The following is a 27,639-nucleotide window of genomic DNA, read 5'->3' on the forward strand; positions in this document are numbered from 1 at the left end:
GGTTAAAAATCCGAACGAAATCTTATCTTATCTTATCTTAATCTTGTCCCCCAGGATGCGACCCACACCAGTCGACTAACACCCAGGTACCTATTTGCTGCTAGGTGAACAGGACAACAGGTGTAAGGAAACGTGTCGAAATGTTTCCACCCGCCAATGAAAATAAGATAGACAGTCCTCGATGACGCACTGACTTTCTTGGGTTATCCTGGGTGGCTAACCCTGCGGGGTTAAAAATCCGTACGAAATCTTATCTTACCTGAGCATAAATCTTATCTTACCTGTATGAACTTATTTACTTAATCGGGAAGCTTGGCTGGATACAGCTTACGCTGTCAGTAGCCTTTATAAACCCAACAAAGAAGGAAAGAAGAAGAACTTGTGTGACAGTTCTGGTCCAGTTAGTGTCTGGTTCTGTTCTCAACATTGGTAACAAGCTGCCCATCAAACATTTTTTTTTGTTTTCTGTTTAAATATACATAATATACCTAAAATATGCATGTTTTCTTTGAACACCAGTGGAAATAAACCACTGGCTTTTTTGGGGGGTTATCCTAGGTAATTAACACATATGTTACTACACATATGTGTGTGTGACTGTACCTTTATTAATTCACTTGTGTAACTTATATCCAGTATATACCTTTGATGTATTTCGAGAGTTTTTCTACCTCTTTTACAAGGTGTTTTTATTTTAATATAACATCAACCGTTCCCATTAATTTAGATGCTTTATCAAATCAAATCAAATTTTATTTTTTTGCAAGATTACATTGAGATTATGAAATTACAATAATAAGTTGCAGTACAAAGAGCCACTGTCATGCCTTGGCATTATGGGTAGACTTAATTTAATGGTTTACAAAATACTGAATACTAAAGTAATTGATCATAGTTTGTTTAAGTTGTATATCTTTTTTGTTTATAGTAGACAGTAATTTTACTCTAATTACAATAGTTTCAATAATAAATATTGAAATTATATAGGAATATAACATTGTGAGTTGTTGAAAGTAGTTTACAGTATGAGAATGTTACAGTTGGGTGTAAGACAGTATTATTTTAGGTAGGTATTTATACTACAAAGTAGGATTAATAATGTATGAACTTTGGACGTCTAGATTTGAAGTTTTAAGATTTAGGTAATTAGGAGATTTTTGGTAAAGTTAATATTGAGTATAGAGTGTTTAGTTTAGGGTGAATAGCTGCTTTTTGAGAAGAGCCTTAAATTGGTGTTCAGACCTGGTTACTTTAGTATTTACTAGTAATGAATTCCAAATTTTGGAGCCCTTTATGTGAATACAGTTTTTACACAGTGAAATATGGACACGGGGTACATCAAAAAGAGATCTGTGTCTTGTGTTGTGGCCGTGTGTCCTGTTAAGGTTTGTGAGGAGAAGTTTGAGTGGAGGGTTTATGTCTGAGTGTAGTGTTCTGTGTATGTAGTAGACACATGAATAAGTATGGATGTTCTTACATGGCATGTAAAAATACAATAAAGCACCTAAATTACTTTCTTGCCTGCATTCCCTGGAATGCACGTGAGAAAGATACATGATAATATATACTTCGAAAAAACTTAATGTCTGGAGACTGGAGATTAGTATCAAACTTGCACACTAAAATCACTCCCCATGAAAGCTAAAGACTCAGCAGGAGATTCAACATTCCCTCAATGAAAAACAGGGGCACCATGAGTACACTGAGAGACAACACAATAAGTGTCCGGGGCCCAAGATTGTTCAACTGCCTCCCAGCATACATAAGGGGGATTACCAATAGACCCCTGACTGTCTTCAAGAAGACACTGTACAGGTACCCGAAGTCAGTACCTGACCAACCAGGTTGTGGTTCATACACTGGTATACGTGCAGCCAGCAGTAACAACCTGGTTGATCAGGCCCTGATCTACCATGAGGCCTGGTCACAGACCAGGCTGCAGGGGTGTTGACCCCTGAAACCCCCTCCAGGTATGCATGTGCATAACACAAGAATCCCAATAGAAACAAGTGTCAGTATTGAGTTTAACTGCCCAGTGCATCTCAGCAATTAACATGTTTTTTATACAAGCAATGTATCCAAACCCAGACAATAATAATTTTTTCCTGTGCATTTTTCTTCAAATATTATGCACGTTAACACTTTTATGAGAGGAAGATTGTAAGTGACCAGAGACGTGTTGGCCCAGTCAGTGCCTGACACTCACACTTAATGTTCTAGCAATATGCTCATTTTTTAAAAAATGTGAACCTCACTAATGTTTATAGAATGTAATTCACAGGAATTCGCATTATAGAGTGCAACATAATTGGAAATTTTAGTGGCAATACTAGTATTTTCAACAGCACAGTGTTTAATGTATCAGTAATTTGAGTATGACTAGAATATGTATTTATTAGGTAAGAATAGGTTTGGGTTTGGTTAAGTTAGGTTGTGTTTTGTTGGTTAGGTTCACCTAGGTTGGGTTAGAACCCAGCCTAATCTAACATAACCTTACAAAAAAAAATCTATTTTTTTACAGTTTGCACAGTAAAAAGCTATATTGAAAATCACACCCAATATTTTACTTTGTAAGCTATAGAAGATAGGAAACCTGTGATTTCGTGTATAGGGCAAGGAGGAATAACATCTTGTAGGAGTGAGATAGAGCCAGTTGTGAGTGTGCGGGAAATTTGTGAGGCAGTGGGTAGAATGAAAGGAGGTAAGGCAGCGGGGATTGATAGGATAAAGATGGAAATGTTAAAAAGCAGGTGGGGATATAGTTTTGGAGTGGTTGGTGCTATTATTTAATAAATGTATGGAAGAGGGTAAGGTACCTAGGGAATGGCAGAGAGCAAGCATAGTTCCTTTGTATAAAGGCAAAGGGGATAAAAGAGAGTGCAAAAATTATAGGGGAATAAGTCTGTTGAGTATACCTGGTAAAGTGTATGGTAGAGTTATTATTGAAAGAATTAAGAGTAAGACGGAGAGTTGGATAGCAGATGAACGAGGAGGCTTTAGGAAAGGTAAGGGGTGTGTAGACCAAGTGTTTACAGTGAAACATATAGGTGAACAGTATTTAGATAAGGGTAAAGAGGTTTTTGTAGCATTTATGGATTTGGAAAAGGCAGGGTGGATAGGGGAGCAATGTGGCAGATGTTGCAGGTGTATGGAATAGGAGGTAGATTACTGAAAGCAGTGAAGAGTTTTTATGAGGATAGTGAGGCTTGGGTTAGAGTATGAAGGAGAGAGGGAGATTATTTCCCAGTAAAAGTAGGCCTTAGACAAGGATGTGTGATGTCACCATGGTAGTTCAGTATATTTATAGTTGGGGTTGTAAAAGAAGTGAATGAGAGGGTCTTGGCAAGAGGTGTGGAGCTAAAAGATAAAGTGGGAATTGTCACAGTTGCTCTTTGCTGATGACACTGTGCTTTTGGGAGATTCTGAAGAGAAGTTGCAGAGGTTGGTGGATGAATTTGGTAGGGTACGTAAAAGAAGAAAATTAAAAGTGAATATAGGAAAGAGTAAGGTTATGAGGATAACAAAAAGATTATGTGACGAAAAATTGGATATCAGATTGGAGGGAGAGAGTATGGAGGAGGTGAATGTATTCAGATATTTAGCAGTGGACGTGTCAGCAGATGGGCCTATGAAGGATGAGGTGAATCATAGAATTGATGAGGGGAAAAGGGCGAGTGGTGCACTTAGGAGTCTGTGGAGACAAAGAACTTTGTCTGTGGAAGCAAAGAGGGGAATGCATGAGAGTATAGTTGTACCAACACTCTTGTATGGGTGTGAAGCATGGGTAATGAATGTTGCAACGAGGAGAAGGCTGGAGGCAGTGGAGATGTCATGTCTGAGGGCAATTTGTGGTGTGAATATAATGCAGAGAATTCGTAGTTTGGAAATTAGGAGAAGGTGTGGGATTACCAAAACTATTATCCAGAGGGTTGAGGAGGGGTTGTTGAGGTGGTTCAGACATGTAGAGAGAATGGAACAAAACAGAATGACTTTGAGAGTGTATAACTCAGTAGTGGAGGGAAGGCAGGGGTAGGGGTCAGCCTAGGAAGGGTTGGAGGGAGGGGGGTAAAGGAGGTTTTGTGTGCGAGGAGCTTGGACTTTGAGCAGGCATGTGTGTGCATATTTGATAGAAGTGAATGTAGACAAATGGTTTTTTAATCCCTTAACTGTCGCAACACCAAATCCTGAGATGTCTCCTGGTGTTGCAAAATTTAAAAAAAAAAAAAAAAAAAAAATATTTCTTATGAAATGATACAGAATCTTTTCCTGATTTTAATGACACCAGAAGAATGAAATTTGATGGAAAACTGACAGAATTACGCTCTCGCGAAGTTAGTGACCTCAGCGATATTTATGAATCGGCGATTTCTCCCACTTTGAGCCCTATTTTCGGCTAATTCCATTGTTCCATTCTACCAAACTCATAGCTATTTCTTTAGAACTCCATTTTTTCTATCGACTGAGTACAAGAAACTGCCCATTTACCGATTTCAACTACCCAATAACGTGGTCAGAAATTTGCAATTTGGCCAATTTCACGAAAATTAAAAAAATATGAGAATTTCAAAATAGGGTCCAGAATAAACAATGCAGACATTCCTGGCTCTAAAATAACATTTTGTTCATCAGTCACATCTCCAGGCCCCTCTGATATTACTGTTGCTTTCTATTTTGAATTTTTATTAAAAAAAAAATTGAAGATTTACTGTTATGCAGACTACTGCAGTATTGTAATAATTGTATAAATAATGTCAACCCATTCATGACTGCATATTAGAATGGCTACTTGACATTTATTGGAAAATGACATAATTTTGTTTACTTTTAAGCATCGGCAAGAATGAAATATTTCCCCTACTTTGAGCTCCATTTCAAGGCTCTTTTCTTAGTAAAACCAATCAAAATCACCTCTATTTCTATAATATGTTTTCCATTCTATCAAATGAGACCAATAAAATGAGAATACTACCATAAATGCTATATGAAAATAGACCACAAAGTTGGCATTTTAATTAAAAAACGATCGGAGATTTTTTTTATATGGTGCACACTGACCACACAGACCCATTCTCTCACATGTGGGCCTACCAGCTTTCTCCTGCTTGATTTGAAGTCGCTAGAATTTATGAGTATGTATATGTCAAAAATGGTGGCTCGTAAGACATATACGACCGAAACAGTCCAAGGGTTAATACTTTACGTGCTGTTGGAGTGTGAGCAAAGTAACATTTATGAAGGGATTCAGGGAAACCGGCAGGCCGGACTTGAGTCCTGGAGATGGGAAGTACAGTGTCTACACTCTGAAGGACGGGTGTTAAAGTTGCAGTTTTATAACTAGTGCAAAGCACCCCTCTGGCAAGACAGTGATGGAGTGAATGATGAAAGTTTTTCTTTTTCGGGCCACCCTGCCTTGGTGGGAATCAGCCGATGTGTTAATAAAATAAATAATAAAAAGCTATAAAATATCAGCAAACTCTACCATGAAACTAAACTCAGTTTGACCAAAAGAATATGCATCGACTTTGTTGGGAAACCCCATGAAAGCCACTATCATCAGACTATCTGGCTTATTTTCATTCAAATATTTTTTTCTACATGACACATTGTACAGAAATAGGTGACACTTGAAAATGCATGCAGAAAGCCTGGGGTTATGCAGAGCATTTTTGGCAAACTTAAGCCTAACTTAAGACTACAGGGCAATAGACATTAAAAATATGTATATAAGGACATAAAGGTATGACATCTACATACATGCATTACATATTCATTGAATCAATGAATATGTAATGCATGTATGTAGATGTAAGTAGATAAAGTATGTATATCATTGTATATCACTGTTCATTGTACATGGTTCTCTAATCCTGCCCCAAGGCAGGGTGGCCCGAAAAAGAAAAACTTTCTCCATTATTCACTCCAGCAACCACCCAGGGAAGTACTACCGTCCTGCCAGATGACTGTGAAACAGAAACCTATAACTGTTTTGCATGATGGTAGGATTGCTGGTTTCTTTTTCTGTCTCATAAACACACTAGATAACAGGGATATCTTGCTACTCCAACTTGCACTTTGGTCACACTTCACAGACACGTACATGCATATATATATACATACATCTAGGTTTTTCTCCTTTTTCTAAATAACTCTTGTTCTTCTTTATTTCTTCTATTGTCCATGGGGAAGTGGAAAAAAATCTTTCCTCCGTAAGCCATGCGTGTCGTATGAGGCGACTAAAATGCCGGGAGCAATGGGCTAGTAACCCCTTCTGTAGACATTTACTAAAAAAGAGAAGTACTCAAATACGTGCCCAATATTTTCACAAGTTGGGGGCCCAAACCTGCCCCTCAGTTGTGAAATGATGAATTGCTACAGGATGGATGAATTACAAGTGATATGCTGAATATTGAATACAGAGTAAAGCAGCTGAAGTTAAATCATGTTTATAAAATTGTTTACAGAAAAAAATATCTTGCTGTGAACTTTATCAAGGTTAGGAACCAAAACCAGTCTAAACATTATTTGTCAGCACTTACCAGCCTGATAAGGTCTAAAAAATTGTATTATGAAAACAGATTACATAACATCAAAGGTGATATGAAAAAACCTGGAAAACTCTATCTGAAATTTTTCCAACTAAAAAGTTATCCAAAAACAAAACAATCAAACTAACAAAATCAGATGAACCCCTACTCACACCTACTGAAACAGCGAACAGACTCAATGTTTTCATCTCCACCATAGGAAAAATTCTAGCGAACGAAATACCAAGCGCAAGCACCCATCTATCAGACTACCTCATAGGTACCTACCCAAATATGCTATTCCTAGCTCCAACCAACCCCCATAGAAGTTACGCTCATCATAAACACCCTTAAAAACAAGGCATGAGACATAACTTGCCTGCTGTTATGTACAAAAAAGCTTCTCAAGTATTGTCACCAATTATTGCAACACTCTTTAGCAAATCCATTGAATCATCTACCTTCCCAACAATCCTCAAAATAGCGAGGGTCACTCCAATCCACAAAGGAGGTGACCAAGCTGACTTGAATAACTATAGATCATTATCTAACTTACCACTGCTCTCTAAAATCTTTGAAAAATTAATTCATAGACGGATCTATTCCTACCTCGTCTCACACAATTTGGAATCAGGAATAAAAACACAAATGATGCTATCATACACATGCTAGAACTAATATATACCGCACTCGAAAAGAAAAGTCCTGCTGGGCATTTTCATTGATTTATGCTGTATAGTCCTTGTGGCTTAGCGCTTCTTTTTGATTATAATAATAATTCATTGATTTACGTAAAGCTTTCGATACAGTCGACCATGAACTGCTGTACTCCAAATTAATGCACTATGGTATCAGAGGCCACTCCCTCAACTACCTAAAATCATACCTTAGTAACAGAACTCAATATGTGTATGCAAATGATTCAAACTCTTCCACCCAACCAATCACAGTAGGAGTCCCACAAGGAAGTGTCCTTGGACCACTCCTCTTTCTCATCTACATCAATGATCTACCAAATGCATCACAGCTACTCAAACCCATATTATTTGCAGATGACACTACATATGTCTTTTCCCACCCAAACACAGCCATACTAGCAAACACAGTCACTGCTGAATTGCAGAAAATATCTGGGATGATGACTAATAAACTTACCCTGAACACTGATAAAACCTATTTCATTCAGTTTGGAAACAAACCTGCAAATGATCGCTAAACATATCGCTAAACGGATCATCAGTCACAAGACTCACTGAGCGAAAACTCCTAGGTATCCACCTTGACAGTAGCCTTAAGTTCCGGACGCACATACAACAAATCAGCAAGAAAATCTCCAAGACTGTAGGCATACTATCAAAGATAAGGTACTACGTTCCACAATCAGCCCTCCTGGCACTGTACCATTCACTCATATACCCTTATCTTACATATGGAATTTGTGCATGGGGATCAACAACATCCAATCACCTAAAACCCCTAATAACCCAGCAAAAGGCAGCAGTCAGAATGATAACAAATTTTCACTCCTGCCAGCATACTCCACCAATTTTCAAAAGTCTGTATCTGCTCACCATTAAGAACATCCATACTTATTCACGTGCCTACTACATACACAGAACAATACACGCAAATATAAACCCTCCACTCAAACTTCTCCTCACTAACCTAAACAGGACACATGACCACAACACAAGACATATATACCTCGTGTCCATATCACACTGTGTAAAAACTCTATGCACATAAAGGGTCCCAAAATATGGAATTCATTACCAGAAGATATTAAAGTAGGGCGAAATGACAGTAGTTTGTTGGATTATGTATTGGTAGATAAAAGACTGCTGAGTAGACTTCAGGATGTACATGTTTATAGAGGGGCCACAGATATATCAGATCACTTTCTAGTTGTAGCTACACTGAGAGTAAAAGGTAGATGGGATACAAGGAGAATAGAAGCATCAGGGAAGAGAGAGGTGAAGGTTTATAAACTAAAAGAGGAGGCAGTTAGGGTAAGATATAAACAGCTATTGGAGGATAGATGGGCAAATGAGAGCATAGGCAATGGGGTCGAAGAGGTATGGGGTAGGATTAAAAATGTAGTGTTAGAGTGTTCAGCAGAAGTTTGTGGTTACAGGAAAGTGGGTGCAGGAGGGAAGAGGAGCGATTGGTGGAATGATGATGTAAAGAGAGTAGTAAGGGAGAAAAAGTTAGCATATGAGAAGTTTTTACAAAGTAGAAGTGATGCAAGGAGGGAAGAGTATATGGAGAAAAAGAGAGAGGTTAAGAGAGTGGTGAAGCAATGTAAAAAGAGAGCAAATGAGAGAGTAGGTGAGATGTTATCAACAAATTTTGTTGAAAATAAGAAAAAGTTTTGGAGTGAGATTAACAAGTTAAGAAAGCCTAGAGAACAAATGGATTTGTCAGTTAAAAATAGGAGAGGAGAGTTATTAAATGGAGAGTTAGAGGTATTGGGAAGATGGAGGGAATATTTTGAAGAATTGTTAAATGTTGATGAAGATAGGGAAGCTGTGATTTCGTGTATAGGGCAAGGAGGAATAACATCTTGTAGGAGTGAGGAAGAGCCAGTTGTGAGTGTGGGGGAAGTTCGTGAGGCAGTAGGCAAAATGAAAGGGGGTAAGGCAGCCGGGATTGATGGGATAAAGATAGAAATGTTAAAAGCAGGTGGGGATATAGTTTTGGAGTGGTTGGTGCAATTATTTAATAAATGTATGGAAGAGGGTAAGGTACCTAGGGATTGGCAGAGAGCATGCATAGTTCCTTTGTATAAAGGCAAAGGGGATAAAAGAGAGTGCAAAAATTATAGGGGGATAAGTCTGTTGAGTGTACCTGGTAAAGTGTATGGTAGAGTTATAATTGAAAGAATTAAGAGTAAGACGGAGAATAGGATAGCAGATGAACAAGGAGGCTTTAGGAAAGGTAGGGGGTGTGTGGACCAGGTGTTTACAGTGAAACATATAAGTGAACAGTATTTAGATAAGGCTAAAGAGGTCTTTGTGGCATTTATGGATTTGGAAAAGGCGTATGACAGGGTGGATAGGGGGGCAATGTGGCAGATGTTGCAAGTGTATGGTGTAGGAGGTAGGTTACTGAAAGCAGTGAAGAGTTTTTACGAGGATAGTGAGGCTCAAGTTAGAGTATGTAGGAAAGAGGGAAATTTTTTCCCAGTAAAAGTAGGCCTTAGACAAGGATGTGTGATGTCACCGTGGTTGTTTAATATATTTATAGATGGGGTTGTAAGAGAAGTAAATGCGAGGGTCCTGGCAAGAGGCGTGGAGTTAAAAGATAAAGAATCACACATAAAGTGGGAGTTGTCACAGCTGCTCTTTGCTGATGACACTGTGCTCTTGGGAGATTCTGAAGAGAAGTTGCAGAGATTGGTGGATGAATTTGGTAGGGTGTGCAAAAGAAGAAAATTAAAGGTGAATACAGGAAAGAGTAAGGTTATGAGGATAACAAAAAGATTAGGTGATGAAAGATTGAATATCAGATTGGAGGGAGAGAGTATGGAGGAGGTGAACGTATTCAGATATTTGGGAGTGGACGTGTCAGCGGATGGGTCTATGAAAGATGAGGTGAATCATAGAATTGATGAGGGAAAAAGAGTGAGTGGTGCACTTAGGAGTCTGTGGAGACAAAGAACTTTGTCCTTGGAGGCAAAGAGGGGAATGTATGAGAGTATAGTTTTACCAACGCTCTTATATGGGTGTGAAGCGTGGGTGATGAATGTTGCAGCGAGGAGAAGGCTGGAGGCAGTGGAGATGTCATGTCTGAGGGCAATGTGTGGTGTGAATATAATGCAGAGAATTCGTAGTTTGGAAGTTAGGAGGAGGTGCGGGATTACCAAAACTGTTGTCCAGAGGGCTGAGGAAGGGTTGTTGAGGTGGTTCGGACATGTAGAGAGAATGGAGCGAAACAGAATGACTTCAAGAGTGTATCAGTCTGTAGTGGAAGGAAGGCGGGGTAGGGGTCGGCCTAGGAAAGGTTGGAGGGAGGGGGTAAAGGAGGTTTTGTGTGCGAGGGGCTTGGACTTCCAGGAGGCATGCATGAGCGTGTTTGATAGGAGTGAATGGAGACAAATGGTTTTTAATACTTGACGTGCTGTTGGAGTGTGAGCAAAGTAACATTTATGAAGGGATTCAGGGAAACCGGCAGGCCGGACTTGAGTCCTGGAGATGGGAAGTACAGTGCCTGCACTCTGAAGGAGGGGTGTTAATGTTGCAGTTTAAAAACTGTAGTGTAAAGCACCCTTCTGGCAAGACAGTGATGGAGTGAATGATGGTGAAAGTTTTTCTTTTTCGGGCCACCCTGCCTTGGTGGGAATCGGCCAGTGTGATAATAAAAAAAAAAATTAAAGTAACCCAGTCTGAAAATCAATTTAAGACTCTTCTCAAAAGCCACTTAATCACCCTAGACTAAACGCTAAATACTCAGTACACACATACTCACTTATGTACTCCCACACCTTTTATCCATTGTTGACAGGAATATAATTGAATCATTGTTGCCACAAACAGCATTTTTGAATATATGAATATATCTATTGGCTTATACAAATTTTGATTCACTTATAATTAATAGTCTACTGTACAACTATGAAATAATTGCTATCCTACTGTACAACTATGATATAATCCTTAGTGTTAAGTAGTCTGTAGGCCAATAATGTTAAGTGGGCCCATAATGCCTAGACATAATAGAGGCTCTCTTTGCATTGCAACCCACTATTGTAAATACAAAATGTCAATGTACTGTATGCAAAGACATAAAATAAATAAATAAATAAATAAATAAATTAAATGGTGCTAGCGGAAGTGAGCACAATTCTGTAGTACCTAGAGTAGGTGGTCACTCATCTAACGTCTTTTATTATTCGTCAGTAAAGGAATGCAACAGAACGCCTGAACATGTCAAGGCCAGTCTTAGTGTGAACCAGTTCAGGAAGACGGCTAAAAGGCTCCTAATGAATGAAGCTACAGAAAGGGAGGAAAGTGATTTCTTGTACAGTATAGACAACATTCATGTGCCTTTGTTCCCCTTGTACCTGTTTTTATTGTAACTGATGCTTACGCTGATGCGGGCTGAGTCAGTGGACCCACTGGTTAGGAGCAATGAGAATAGATGCATCCAGGATGAATCTCAGATGGTACAGACTTGTAATTATGCAGAATCAGTCCATTTTATTGAATGTATGACCTGGTTGGATATCATTTGATGTAGCAAATTTGGTCTGCTTCATGGCTATTTTAATTGGACATCCCATTAAATGTACATTTTGAGTCTTTCTCTGGCCAGAGGTTTTGTCCATTTTAGTTGATATCTACTTTATCGGATGTTTGCTATAGCATATCACATAGTTTAAGGGTTAAAATATAACAGTCACGTTCCTCCTCTTCTGCTACTTTATTAATTAGGTATTCCAAGTTTTTAACTTTTATCTGTGCTTTTGTGGGCCTTTAATCGAATAGGTGAACCATTCCATTTTTTTTTCCATCTGCGTAGGTGGTGGTTAATGCCTCATTCAGCTTCATTCAGTGGGTACTTCAAAATTAAACTTTCTTACTCAGGTACAATATTGATTTTAATTTCTTACCCTTTCAGGATTTTGTCTGGACTATGTTAGTAATTTTGTAGACACGATTTAGTTTAAACTGTTTCATTCTATTTGCCACTTTTGCATATCTGATTTTTGCAGTTCATCCAGGCTTGTGTTACCTTCTTCCATGTACTTTAGCAATCTTATCAACTAGCCTTGGATGCGATAAAATGCATACACAGTTCATTCATTACTTACCTTAAAATATTTGTAGTCTTAATGAGTGAACTGTATATGCATTTTATGGCTCTGGGATGCTTTAAATGTCGTAGTTTATTATGAATGGGTGAGATGGCTTGGCTGGCTACCATACCTCCCCACACTTGACTTCCTGCAAATAAATACTACTCACCTCTCACCCTACATTAAGAGTAAACATATTTTAAGGTAAATAATGAATGTACTATATGTGTATTTTACTTTTTTATTGTTTTTTAACCCTTTGACTGTTTCGGTCGTATATATACGTCTTACGAGGTACCGTGTTTGACGTATATGTACTCATAATTTCTAGCGGCTTCAAATCAAGCAGGAGAAAGCTGGTAGGCCCACATGTGAGAGAATGGGTCTGTGTGGTCAGTGTGCACCATATAAAAAAATCCTGCAGCATGCAGTGCATAACGAGAAAAAAAAAAACTTTTTTTTTTAATTAAAATGCCGACTTTGTGGTCCATTTTCGTATGGTAATTATGGTTGTATATTCGTTTTCTTGGTCTCATTGATAGAATGTAAAACATATTATAGAAATAAAGGTGATTTTGATTGGTTTTACTATAAAAAGAACCAAGAAATGGAGCTCAAAGTAGGGGAAATGTTTGATTTTTTGCCGATGTTCAAAAGTAAACAAATGATGTCATTGTCCAATAAATGTCCAACTAGCCATTCTAATATACAGTCATGAATGGGTTGACATTATTTGTACAATTATTACAATATTGCAGTAGTCTGCATAACAGTAAATCTTCTATTTTTTGTTTGAATAAAAATTCAAAATAGAAAGCAGCAGTAATATCAGAGGGGCCTGGAGACATGACTGGTGAACAAAGAAAATGTTATTTTAGAGCCAGGAATGTCTGTATTGTTCATTCTGGCCCTTATTTTGAAATTATATTTTTTAATTTTTGTGAAATTGGCCAAATTGCAAATTTCTGACCATGTTATTGGGCAGTTGAAATCGGTAAATGGGCAGTTTCCTGTACCTAATTGATAGAAAAAAATGGAGTTCTATGAGTTTGGTCGACTGGAACAATGGAATTAGCTGAAAATAGGGCTCAAGTGGGCAAAATCGCCGATTTGTAAATATCGCCGAGGTCGCTACCTTCATGAGAGCATAATTCTGTCAGTTTTCCATCAAATTTAATTTTTTTGGTGTCATTACAATCGGGAAAAGATTCTCTATCATTTCCCAAGAAAGTTTTTTTTTTTTTTTTTTTTTTTAAATTTTGCAAAACCTGGAGACACCTCAGAATTGGAGGTTGCGACAGTCATGGGGTTAATACCTAGTTCCATTGCTAACTTAATATATGTTAGTGTAAACTTATTATCTAGCATTTATAAGCATTTATAAGTGAAAAAAAGGGCATTCCACTTTACAGCTATTTCCGCTTTACGGTGATAGCCTGGAACCCAACCTTTGCCGTATAAGTGGGGCCCTACTGTACCTAATTTTTTTTTTTTTTTTTTTTTTTTTTTTTTTTTTTTTTTTTTTTTTTTTTTTTTTTCCAGGTTTTGTTGTATTCAGTAATTTAACTGAGAAACTTGTACATAAATGATGGGCACTGCTCTCCCTAAATATGCCATTAGTATGTGAAGAGGTTTTCATGATATGTGCTAATCATTTTTGATGCACTTTTTCAGTTGCATCTGCAGAAATATTGGTTAGCTTTATGAGAGTGATTACTGTAAGTGTCTTTGTGCCAAGAATTTCAGACAACATGTGTCGAGGAAGAAACATGGAGGTGCAGGATTTACACTGTATTGTTATATCCTGTATAATTTTTTCACAGAAGTATTAATTCAGTATACAGTGGACCCCCGGCATTCGATATTAATCCATTCCTGATAGCTCATCGAATACCGAAAATATCGAAAAGCGAATCAATTTTCCTCATAAGAAATAATGGAAATCAAATTAATCCGTGCAAGACACCCAAAAGTATGAAAAAAAAAAATTTACCATATGAAATAATAAGTTTAATGCAATAGAATAATTACAGTAACAACAATAACAATAGAATAATTGACACTTACCTTTAACCCTTTGACTGTCGCGGCCGTATATATACGTCTTACGAGGCACCGTGTTTGACGTATATATACTCATAAATTCTAGCGGCTTTAAATCAAGTAGGAGAAAGCTGGTAGGCCCACATGTGAGAGAATGGGTCTGTGTGGTCAGTGTGCACCATATAAAAAAAATCCTGGAGCATGCAGTGCATAATGAGAAAAAAAAACTCCGACCGTTTTTTTTAATTAAAATGTCGACTTTGTGGTCTATTTTCGTATAGTATTTATGGTTGTATTCTCGTTTTCTTGGTCTCATTTGATAGAATGGAAAATATTTTATAGAAATAGAGGTGATTTTGATTGATTTTACTATAAAAAGAATCTAGAAGTGGAGCTCAAAGTAGGGGAAATGTTTGATTTTTGCCAATGTTCAAAAGTAAACAAATGATGTCATTGTCCAATAAATGTCCAACTAACCATTCTAATATGCAGTCATGAATGGGTTGATGTTATTTATACAATTATTACAGTATTGCAGTAGTCTGCATAATAGTAAGTCTTCTATTTTTTGTTTGAATAAAAATTCAAAATAGAAAGCAAGAGTAATATCAGAGGGGCCTGGAGACATTACTGATGAACAAAGAAAAGGTTATTTTAGAGCCAGGAATGTCTGCATTGTTTATTCTGGACCTTATCTTGAAATTGTCATATTTTTTAATTTTTGTGAAATTGGCCAAATTGCAAATTTCTGACCGCATTATTGGGTAGTAGAAATCAGTAAATGGGCAGTTTCTTGTACTCAGTTGATAGCAAAAATGGAGTTCTAAAGAAATAGCCATGAGTTTGGTTGACTGGAACAACGTAATTAGCCGAAAATAGGGCTCAAAGTAGGCAAAATCGCCGATTTGTAAATATCGCTGAGGTCGCTAACTTCGTGAGAGCATAATTCCGTCAGTTTTCCATCAAAATTAATTTTTTTGGTGTCATTACAATTGGGAAAAGATTCTCTATCGTTTCATAAGAATTTTTTTTTTTTTTTAAATTTTGCGACACCAGGAGACACCTCAGGATTTGGGGTTGCGACAGTCAAGGGGTTAATGAAGATCTGGTGATGATTGATGGGATGGGAGGAGGGGAGAGTGTGGATGGTGTTAGTGTGTAGAAGGGGAATCCCCTTCCATTAGGACTTGAGGTAGCAAGTCCTTTTCCGGGGTTACTTCCCTTCTTCTTTTAATGCCACTAGGACCAGCTTGAGAGTCACTGGACTTCTGTTGCACAACTTTTCTGTCCAGAGAGGCCTGTACCTCCCATTCCTTTATGACATTCCTAAAGTGTTTCACAATACTATTGTCAGTGTAATAGTCACCAGCACGGCTTGCAATAGCTGTGTTAGGGTGATTGTCATCAAAAAAGGTTTGCACTTTAAGCCACATTGCACACATTTCCTTAATCTTTGAAGTAGGCAACTACTTCAATTTCTCTATCCCCTCCTCCGAAGCAGTTTCCTCAGGTCTGGCCTCTTGCTGTTGAAGATGATCTAGCAGCTCATCAGTGGTTAGTTCTTCATTGTCCTCCTCCACCAACTCTTCCACATTCTCCCCACTAACCTCCAACCCCAAGGACTTCCCCAATGCCACAATGGATTCCTCAACTGGCATAGGCTTCTCAGGGTTAGCCTCAGCTCCTTCAAAATCCCTTTTCTCTACACATTCTGGCCACAGTTTTTTTCCAAGCAGAGTTCAAGGTCCTCTTAGTCACTCCCTCCCATGCCATACCTATATGGTTTATACAATTGAGGATATTAAAGTGATCCTTCTAAACCTCTTTTAGAGTCAGTTGAGTTACTGTGGTCACTACAAAGCACTTTTGAAACATAGCTTTTGTGTACAGTTTCTTGAAGTTGGAAATGACCTGCTGGTCCATGGGCTGCAGGAAAGGAGTGGTATTAGGAGGCAAAAACTTGACCTTAATGAAGCTCATGTCCCCAGAAAGTCACTCTGCCAAGTCTGTAGGATGACCAGGGGCATTGTCTAATACCAGGAGGCACTTAAGGTCTAATTTCTTTTCAATTAGGTAATTTTTCACAGTGGGGGCAAATGCATGGTGTAACCAGTCATAGAAAAAGTCCCTAGTGACCCATGCCTTACTGTTTGCCCTCCACAGCACACACAAATTAGCCTTGAGGACATTGTCTTTCCTGAACACTCTGGGAGTTTCAGAGTGATACACCAATAAAGGCTTCACTTTGCAATCACCACTAGCATTGGCACACATCAACATAGTAAGCCTGTCTTTCATAGGCTTATGTCCTGGGAGTACTTTTTCCTCCTGAGTAATGTAGGTCCTGCTTGGCATTTTCTTCCAAAACAGGCCTGTTTCGTCGCAATTAAACACTTGTTCAGGTTTACATTCTTCATTGTCTGTGTAATCCTTGAATTCCCTTACATATTTTTCAGCTGCTTTTTGGTCCGAACTGGCAGCCTCACCATGCCTAATCACACTATGTATGCTACTACAATTCTTAAATCTTTCAAACCAACCTTTGCTGGCCTTAAATTCACTCACATCAACACTAGTTGCAGGCAATTTCTTTACCAAATCGTCATGCAGCTGCCTAGCCTTTTCACAAATCATCGCTTTAGAGATGCTATCTCCTGCTATCTGTTTTTCATTTATCCACACCAATAACAGTCTCTCAACATTTTCTAACACTTGCGGTCGCTGTTTCGTAATCACAGTTGCACCTTTTGCAAGAACAGCTTCCTTGATTGCCCTTTTCCTGGTCACTATAGTAGAGATGGTTGATTGGGGTTTACCATACAACCTGACCAGCTCTGACACACGCATTCCACTTTCGTACTTTGCAATTATCTCTTTCTTCATTTCAATAGTCATTAGCACCTTTTTTCTCGAAGGGTTGGCACTAGAAGCTTTCTTGGGGCCCATGGTGACTTATTTTGCAGAAACAAGCACCAAAAACAGTGATAATATGGAATGTACCAAATGTATCCTTAGATGCGCGCACACTGGCTGGCTTGTAAACACTGGCACACACGGGGCAGTTCAGGCCACACATGGACATGTCTCGTACGAATCGCATCGAATACCGAGGCAAAATTTTTGTGATAAAATGCATCGAATACCAATGCCATCGAATACCGGGGGTCCACTGTATTCTAATACTTCATAGGTAGAAGGCTGGTAAACAGCAGCCACCCAGGGACATACTACCATCCTGCCAAGTGAGTGTAAAACGAAAGCTTGTAATTGTTTTACATGACGGTAGGATTGCTGGCGTCCTTTTTTGTCTCATAAACGTGCAAGATTTCAGGTTTGTCTTGCTTCTTCTACTTACACTTAGGTCACACTACACATACATTTACAAGCATATATATACACACCCCTCTGGGTTTTCTTCTATTTTCTTTCTAGTGCTTGTTCTTGTTTATTTCCTCTTATCTCCATGGGGAAATGGAACAGAATTCTTCCTCCATAAGCCATGCGTATTGTAAGAGGCGAGTAAAATGCCAGGGGCAAGGGGCTAGTAACCCCTTCTGTATAAATTACTAAATTTAAAAAGAAAAACTTTGGTTTTTGTTTTTGGGCCACTCTGCCTTGGTGGGATACGGCCGGTTTGTTGAAAGAAAGATTCTAATACTTGCTGTTTCCTGTGTGGGAATTCTTGACTGATCAATATAAGGAGGTTTTATGCTTTCAGGGGTTTGATGTTCAACTTTGAAGTCAACTGCTGGAATCATGGCCAGCAGGCGAGAGCTGATGACCACAGTAGAAAAACAGAAGGACGAAATTTCCAAATATAAAACCAAATTTAAAGGTGTGTCTTCCAAAACAGGTTTTCCTGTTACCCCAGGATATTATTAATCTATAAGACAAAAAATCTTAAAATCACACAGTTGTTCTGATAGTTCAGAACCATACTTATTTATTTAGCTATAATAGATAAGTTAATTTTGTATTAATTTCCCTTCCAAAAAACCCTTTCAATTTTATATGAATTTTAAAGTTTTATAAAAACATTGAAGAATTTATTAATTTATATTAATTGACTTGGTTTGACAGATGTTGTGACAGCATACAAAGGACTATTAAAGGAAAAGGAAGCCCTGGAAGTGAGCTTTTCTGCCTTGGTGGATACTCGGGTCTCAAAATCGACTAATGCTGCAAATGCACAGAGACCAGAAAGTTCGGGAAAGGAGACAAAGTCACAGGAAAGCGAGGAACAGCTACAGAATCAGCCTAAGGAAGACATAAAGGTTTGCATTGTCTGCTGTGTTAATTAGAACTCAAGTCCGGCAGGTCGGACTTGAGTCCTGAAGATTGGAAGCACAGGGTCTACACTCTGAAGGGGAGGGGTTAATGTTGCAGTTTTATAACTGTAGTGTAAGCATGCCTCTGGCAAGACAGTGATGGAGTGAATGATGAAAGTTTTTCCTTTTGGGCCACCCCGCCTCGGTGGGATATGGCTGGTGTGTTGAAAGAAAGAAATATATATATATATACAGTGGACCCTCGCCTTACGATGGCATTGCGTTATGTTAAATCTGCCATACGATACATTTTAATGCAAAAATTTTGCCTTGCCTCACGCTAAAAAGCTTGCCTCACATGATTCGCTCAGGATGCGTCCCACATGTGGCCTCAGCACCAGTGTTTACAAACCAGCCAGTGCGGTCGCATCCACGCATACATTCTGTACATTTCACCTTATCCCAGTGCTTTTTGTGCTTGTAACTGCAAAATAAGTCACCATGGGTCCCAAGAAAGCCTCTAGTGCCAACCCTGTGGTAAAAGGGTGAGAATTAGTATGGAAATTAAGAAAGATTTTGAAGGGTTTGGGGCTAACCCTGAGAAGCCTATGCCAGTTGTGGAATCCATTGTGCCTACTTCAAAGATTAAGGAAATGTGTGCAAAGTGGGTTGAACTGCAAACCTTTATGGATGAAAAGCACCCTAACACAGCTATTGCAAGCCGTGCTGGTGACTATTACAATGACAATGTTGTGGCCCATTTTAGGCAAATCTTAAAGGAACGGGAGGTACAGACCTCTATGGACAGATTTGTTGTGCGACAGAGGTCCAGTGACTCTCAAGGTGGCCCTAGTGGCATTAAAAGACGGGAAGTAACCCTGGAAAAGGACTTGATACCTCAAGTCCTAATGGAAGGGGATTCCCTTTCTAAACAATAACAACTTCCACACTCTCCCCTCCCATCCCATCAAACGTCACCAGATCTTAAATAAAGGTAAGTGTCATGTATTCTATTCTTAGTAGAGTATTAATTGTGCATGTCTTCTTAAGTTTGTGTGTATTAAAATTAATATTTCATGTGGTAAAAAACTTTTTTTGCAGACTTTTGGGTGTCTTGCATGGATTAATTTAATTTCCATTATTTCTTATGAGGAAAAGTAATTCGCCTTACGATAATTTCGGCTCACGATGAGCTCTCAGGAGTGGATTAATATCATAAGGCGTGGGTCCACTGTAAAATATATATATATTTATTTTTATTTTTTTTTATTATCACACCGGCCGATTCCCACCAAGGCAGGGTGGGCCCCCGCATAGCGACCTTAATCCGTGCAAGAGGGCTGGTTGTTATGCGAAATATTCGGTATGCGAATGAATTTTCCCCATAAGAAATAATGGAAATCAAATTAATCCGTGCAAGACACCCAAAATTATGAAAAAAAAATTTTTACCACATGAAATATACATTTTCCTACACACAAAGAGAAGGATACATGCACAATAGTAGAGTAGTACATGCACAATATATATTGTGCATGTACTACTCTACTAAATGAAGAATAAATGACACTTACCTTTACTGAAGATGCAGCAATGACTGATGAGACACTGTGTCCTGGGAGTGCCTTTTCCTCCTGAGTACTGTAGGTCCTGTTTGGCATTTTCTTCCAGAACATGCCTTATCACACTGTGTATGCCACTACGATTCTTAAATCTCTCAAACCAACCTTTGCTGGCTTTAAATTCACCAATATGACCACTAGTTCCAGGCATTTTTCCCTGTTCACCTGGGTGTTAGTCGACTGGTGTGGGTTGCATCCTGGGAGACAAGATTAAGGACCCCAATGGAAATAAGTTAGACAGTCTTCGATGACACTGACTTTTTTGGGTTACCCTGGGTGGCAAATCCTCTGGGGTTAATTGTTTCTTGGTATTCTCAATAAGCCACACCAACAACGGTGCTACAGCAGCAGCAGCAGCTGACGGTGGTACAACAGCAACAGATGATGCTACAGCAGCAGCTGATGGTGGTACAACAGCAACAGACGATGCTACAGCAGCAACAGACGATGCTACAGCAGCAGCAGACGATGCTACAGCAGCAACAGACGATGCTACAGCAGCAGCAGACGATGCTACAGCAGCAGCAGACGATGCTACAGCAGCAGCAGACGATGCTACAGCAGCAGCAGACGATGCTACAGCAGCAGCAGACGATGCTACAGCAGCAGCAGACAATGCTACAGCAGCAGCAGACGATGCTACAGCAGCAGCAGACGATGCTACAGCAGCAGCAGACGATGCTACAGCAGCAGCAGACGATGCTACAGCAGCAGCAGACGATGCTACAGCAGCAGCAGACGATGCTACAGCAGCAGCAGACGATGCTACAGCAGCAGCAGACGGTACTACAGCAGCAGCAGACGATGCTACAGCAGCAGCAGACGATGCTACAGCAGCAGCAGATGGTACTACAGCAGCAGCAGCAGCTGACGGTGGTACAACAGCAGCAGCAGCAGCTGACGGTGGTACAACAGCAGCAGCAGCTGACGGTGGTACAACAGCAGCAGCAGCTGACAGTGCAGCAGCAGCTGATGGTGGTACAGCAGCATCAGCAGCTGTACCACCAATAGTAGCGATGGTTGATTGGGGTTTATTATACAACCTGGCCAGCTCGGAGACACGCACTCCACTTTCATACTTATCAATGATCTTTTTCTTCATCTCTATAGTAATTCTCACCCTTATTGCTGTAGGGTTGGCACTAGAAGCTTTCTTGGGGCCCATGGTCACTTATTTTCCAGAAAAAATCACCAAAAACACTGTAATAATACGAAATGTTCCGATTGTATGCTTGGATGTTACCGCGGAGGCTGGCTGGTAAACAATGCCACCGGCGGAAAATGTGAGCGTGGCTCAGGCCGCACATTGGACGCGTCTCGGACGAAGAGCAGTGAGCGGGTTTTTGGGCGGTACGCGAGGCAAAATTTTTGCGGAAAAAGCGACCGGTATGCAGATTGTACGGTATGCGATGCGTACGGTATGCGGGGGTCCACTGTGTATATATATATATATATATATATATATATATATATATATATATATATATATATATATATATATATATATATATATATATATATATATATATATAATATATCACACACACACACACACACCTACCATCCGACTTACGACCTGCTCGACTTACGACCACTCGACTTACGACCACTCGACTTACGACCACTCGACTTACGACCACTCGACTTACGACCGTGTTTTTTATGCCAAATTTCTGGGAAATAAACAACTATTTGTGTTGTACACAGTGTTTATCCTAAACCTTACAGTATAAAATACAGTACTAACAACATAAAAAGTAAAGTAAAACATGAAATACCAAAATAAAACAATAAAATAAAGTCATTACAAAAATGTTTTGTTGATATTCAGTAGTAAAGTTTGACTTACGACCATTTCGACTTACGACCGGTTTCTTGGAACCGAACTCTGTCGTAAGTCGGATGGTAGGTGTATATACATACATAAAGGCCCCGCTTTATGGCGTTTCGCCGTACGGCGTTCCGCTAATATGGAGATGTCAAATTATGACCAAAATTTGCTATATGGCAAACGGTCTTTTAAATACGGCGCCCCCCCACCCGGTTTGTTTACATTTTCTGTGACCACATCTATTATGTCAGGAAACTTTCCAAAATTTCAAATGTTTTAAAGTTACTGCATATTTTATATGTACTCTGATAATTATACTTATGTGTACCTGTACTTAAATATACTTACACACTGTGCTGGTGTGCAGGTACACATTAAAATCGCTAAGTCTTTCTCTACTCATGACGCCAATACTACGTAATAATAATCACTCTTGGGCACACTAAATGTCTTATTTTACATCAATATAGGCATTTTCATTAATCCATCTATGATATTTTCCTCAAAATTATATATGAAACCCATTACATAGCATATAAACATGATACATACACTCAGAATAAAAATTGATGTAAATGTGAGATTTGTTTACAAAACAGCTGTGTAGGTAGTGTCGGAAGAATTACATTTTCTCTAGTCAAACACTGGGGGGTAACTGTAGAAAAATATTCTTTTCGTATGCCTTTACTCTAGGTATAGCAATTCATGACCCTTGTGGGTTTAGTGCTTTTTATAGTAAATAATAATTATTATTATTATTATTAATAATAATAATAATAATATTATTATTATTATTATTATTAATATTAATACAGTGGACCCCCAGTATTCGATATTAATCCGTTCCTGAGAGCTCATCGAATACCGATAATATCGAAAACCGAATCAATTTTCCTCATAAGAAATAATGGAAATCAAATTAATCCGTGCAAGACACCCAAAAGTATGAAAAAAAAAATTTTACTACATGAAATATTAAGTTTAATGCAATAGAATAATTACAATAACAATAAAATAATTGACACTTACCTTTAATGAAGATCTGGTGATGATTGATGGGATGGGAGGAGGGGAGAGGTGTTAGTGTTTAGAAGGGGAATCCCCTTCCATTAGGACTTGAGGTAGCAAGTCCTTTTCCGGGGTTACTTCCCTTCTTCTTTTAATGCCACTAGGACCAGCTTCAGAGTCACTGGATTTCTGTCGCACAACATATCTGTCCATAGTGGCCTGTACCTCCCGTTCCTTTATGACATTCCTAAAGTGTTTCACAACATTGTTAGTGTAATAGTCACCAGCACGGCTTGCAATAGCTGTGTTAGGGTGATTGTCATCAAAAAAGGTTTGCACTTTAAGCCACATTGTGCACATTTCCTTAATCTTTGAAGTAGGCAACTTCTTCAATTTCTCTATCCCCTCCTCCGAAGCAGTTTCCTCAAGTGTGGCCTCTTGCTGTTGAAGATGATCTATCAGCTCATCAGTGGTTAGTTCTTCACTGTCCTCCTCCACCAATCTTCCACATCTTCTCCACTAACCTCCAACCCCAAGGACTTCCCCAATGCCACATAGGATTCCTCAACTGGCATAGGATTCTCAGGGTTAGCCTCAAATCCTTCAAAATCCCTTTTGTCTACACATTCTGGCCACAGTTTTTTCCAAGCAGAGTTCAAGGTCCTCTTAGTCACTCCCTCCCAAGCCATACCTATAAGATTTATACAATTGAGGATATTAAAGTGATCCTTCCAAAAGTCTTTTAGAGTCAGTTGAGTTTCTGTGGTCACTATAAAGCACTTTTGAAACTTAGCTTTTGTGTACAGTTTCTTGAAGTTGGAAATGACCTGCTGGCCCATGGGCTGCAGGAGAGGAGTGGTATTAGGAGGCAAAAACTTGACCTTAATGAAGCTCATGTCCCCAGAAAGTCGCTTTGCCAAGTCTGTAGGATGACCAGGGGCATTGTCTAATACCAGGAGGCACTTAAGGTCTAATTTCTTTTCAGTTAGGTAATTTTTCACAGTGGGGGCAAATGCTTGGTGTAACCAGTCATAGAAAAAGTCCCTAGTGACCCATGCCTCACTGTTTGCCCTCCACAGCACACACAAATTAGCCTTGAGGACATTGTTTTTCCTGAACACTCTGGGAGTTTCAGAGTGATACACCAATAAAGGCTTCACTTTGCAATCACCACTAGCATTGACACACATGAGAAGAGTAAGCCTGTCTTTCATAGGCTTATGTCCTGGGAGTGCCTTTTCCTCCTGAGTAATGTAGGTCCTGCTTGGCATTTTCTTCCAAAACAGGCCTGTTTCGTCGCAATTAAACACTTGTTCAGGTTTAAATTCTTCATTGTTTGTGTAATCCTTGAATTCCCTTACATATTTTTCAGCTGCTTTTTGGTCCGAACTGGCAGCCTCACCATGCCTAATCACACTATGTATGCTACTACGATTCTTAAATCTTTCAAACCAACCTTTGCTGGCCTTAAATTCATTCACATCACCACTAATTGCAGGCAATTTCTTTACCAAATCATCATGCAACTGCCTAGCCTTTTCACAAATGATCGCTTTAGAGATGCTATCTCCTGCTATCTGTTTTTCATTTATCCACACCAATAACAATCTCTCAGCATTTTCTAACACTTGCGGTCGCTGTTTCGTAATCACAGTTGCACCTTTTGCAAGAACAGCTTCCTTGATTGCCCTTTTCCTGGTCACTATAGTAGAGATGGTTGATTGGGGTTTATTATACAAGCTAACCAGCTCCGACACACGCACTCCACTTTCGTACTTTGCAATTATCTCTTTCTTCATTTCATAAGTCATTAGCGACTTTTTTCTTGAATGGTTGGCACTAGAAGCTTTCTTGGGGCCCATGGTGACTTATTTTGCAGAAACAAGCACCAAACACAGTGATAATATGGATAATATGGCATGTACCGAATGTATCCTTAGATGCGCGCACACTGGCTGGCTTGTAAACACTGGCACACACGGGGCAGTTCAGGCCACACGTGGAAACGTCTCGTACGAATCGTATCGAATACCGGGGTTTCAATCGAATACCGAGGAATTTTTTTTGCGATATAATGCATCGAATACCGGATTTATCGAATACTGATGCCATCGAATACCGGGGGTCCACTGTAATAATAATAATAATAATAATATTATTATTATTATTTATTATTATCTTCATTCACTTTAAATATGGTGTGTTGCTGCTTGTTTATTCTGTACTAACTTGTACATAATGTAAGAGTATTTGTATTGTGAGGTAATTGTTATTAAAATAAAAAAATATTGTGGTAAATGTTTTACAAACTCTTAAAAACGGACGTGAATGAACTAAAAGTAGAAACATATTAATACGCATTTCGCCTGACCAAGTGATCGTCCACTACCTGTTCAGTTTGTGTTCTTACATTGTCTCAACTCTGTATCTCGTTCTCTCTCTCGTTTACTCTTTCGTTAACTAGTTGGCTCTCATTGACGATGGCGTCTAAGGTTAGCTGTAATAAAAAGAGAAGTCGTAAGCCTCTTGCTTTAAGTGCCAAGTTAGAGGATGATGGCGTGCCATTTTGATTTTATTCAATGAACACCCTGCCACTCACCTCTCACACATTAATATTAATATTTTAAGGTAAGTAATAAGTGTACTCTGTGTGTATCTTACCTTTTATTGTGTTTTTAATGCCTATTTCTATTGCTAACTTAATATAAGTTAGTGTAAACTTGTTGTCTGGCATTTATTGCATATTTTATATGCTCTGATACTAATACTTGTGGAGCCGGGTGGAGGGACAACATTACGTTTTCTCTGTTCAGCCATCAGAGAAAACGTGTATGAATCTGCGTTTGGCCCAGCCACTCCCCCACTCCGCTTTTGTTTACAATTTTCGGCATGAATTATTCATTACTTCTGCCTTCGTTTATGATGGCATCTAAAGGTAGTTGTTAGAAATGATTAAATTCAGTGAACAAGGCATGTCGATGTTAATAATATGGCTCTGGGCCACAGTGTAGGTAGCCGGTAGGTGTAGCCCAGGCTACACCTACCGGCTACCTACACTGACTTTATACAAATAAATACTACTCGCCTCTCTTCCTATATTAAGACTACACATATTTTAAGGTAAATAATGAGTGTACTGTATGTGCATTTTACCCCTCTGGGATGTTTTAAATATCATATATTAAGTATGAGATGGGGAGCCAGTGCTACCTACACCTGGGATACCTGCACCTGACTTCCTACAAATAAGTATTACTCACCTCTCTCCCTAAATTAAGATTACAAATACTTTAAGATAAGTAATGAATTTACTGGGACTCTATTTTACTTTGTGTGTTTTTAATGTCTTGCTCTATTACTAACTTAATATAATTTAGTGTAAACTTGTTGTCTGGCATTTACATGCATTTATAAATGGAAAAAAATGGAGTTCTGCCTTCCGGCGATGTCTGCTTTCCGGCGACAGCCTGGAACCTAACCCGCCGTATAAGTGGGGCCCTACTGTATATATATATATATATATATATATATTTTCTTTCATTCAACACACCGGCCGTATCCCACCAAGGCAGGGTGGCCCTAAAAGAAAAACGAAAGTTTCTCATTTTAAATTTAGTAATTTATACGGGAGAAGGGGTTACTAGCCCCTTGCTCCCTGCATTTTAGTCCCCTCTTACAACACGCATGGCTTACGGAGGAAGAATTCTGTTCCACTTCCCCATGGAGATAAGAGGAAATAAACAAGAACAAGAACTAGAAAGAAAATAGAAGAAAACCCAGAGGGATGTGTATATATATATATATGCTTGTACATGCATGTGTAGTGTGACCTAAGTGTAAGTAGAAGTAGCAAGACGTACTGAAATCTTGCATGTTTATGAGACAGAAAAAAGGACACCAGCAATCCTACCATCTTGTAAGGATTGCTGGTGTCCTTTTTTCTGTCTCATAAACATGCAAGATTTCAGGTATGTCTTGCTATTTCTACTTACACTTAGGTCACACTACACATTCATGTGTACAAGCATATATATACATGCCCCTCTGGGTTTTCTTCTATTTTCTTTCTAGTTCATGTTCTTGTCTATTTCCTCTTATCTCCATGGTGAAGTGGAACAGAATCCTTCCTCCGTAAGCCATGCGTGTCGTACGAGGCGACTAAAATGCCGGGAGCAAGGGGCTAGTAACCCCTTCTCCGGTATAAATTACTAAATTTAAAAAAGAGAAACTTTTGTTTTTCTTTTTGGGCCACCCCACCTCAGTGGGATATGGCTGGTGCGTTGAAAGAAAGAAAAAAATACATATATATTTGTAGTAGGTTGATAGACAGGAACCACCCAGGGGGGTACTACCATCCTGCCAAGTGAGTGTGAAACAAAAGCCTGTAATTGTTTTACATGATTTCAGGATTGCTGGTTTCTTTTTTCTGTCTCATAAACATGCAAGATTTCAGGTACATCTTGCTACTTCTACTTACACTTAGGTCACACTGCACATACATGTACAAGCGTATATATACATACCCCTCTGGGTTTTCTTCTATTTT

The 27,639-nt window shown here is 39.0% G+C and overlaps 1 protein-coding gene across 2 annotated transcripts in view; it reads left to right on the forward strand.

Moving 5' to 3' along the window:
• Nucleotides 1-270: 270 nt before the first annotated feature.
• Nucleotides 271-27,639, forward strand: part of GCC88 (GRIP and coiled-coil domain containing 88 kDa) — a 140,113-nt gene continuing 112,744 nt past the window's right edge. The window contains exons 1-3 of one of the 2 annotated variants that reach the window (XM_070088797.1): nt 271-400; nt 18,083-18,199; nt 18,445-18,638. In XM_070088797.1, coding sequence (XP_069944898.1) covers nt 18,121-18,199; nt 18,445-18,638 — 273 coding nt within the window. In that variant the 5' untranslated portion in view covers nt 271-400; nt 18,083-18,120. Of the gene's footprint in view, nt 430-18,082; nt 18,200-18,444; nt 18,639-27,639 lie in introns of both variants that reach the window. The other variant, XM_070088793.1, reaches the window with a different exon arrangement.

Source organism: Cherax quadricarinatus, chromosome 2 (assembly GCF_038502225.1).
Source record: "Cherax quadricarinatus isolate ZL_2023a chromosome 2, ASM3850222v1, whole genome shotgun sequence".
NCBI lineage: Eukaryota > Metazoa > Arthropoda > Malacostraca > Decapoda > Parastacidae > Cherax > Cherax quadricarinatus.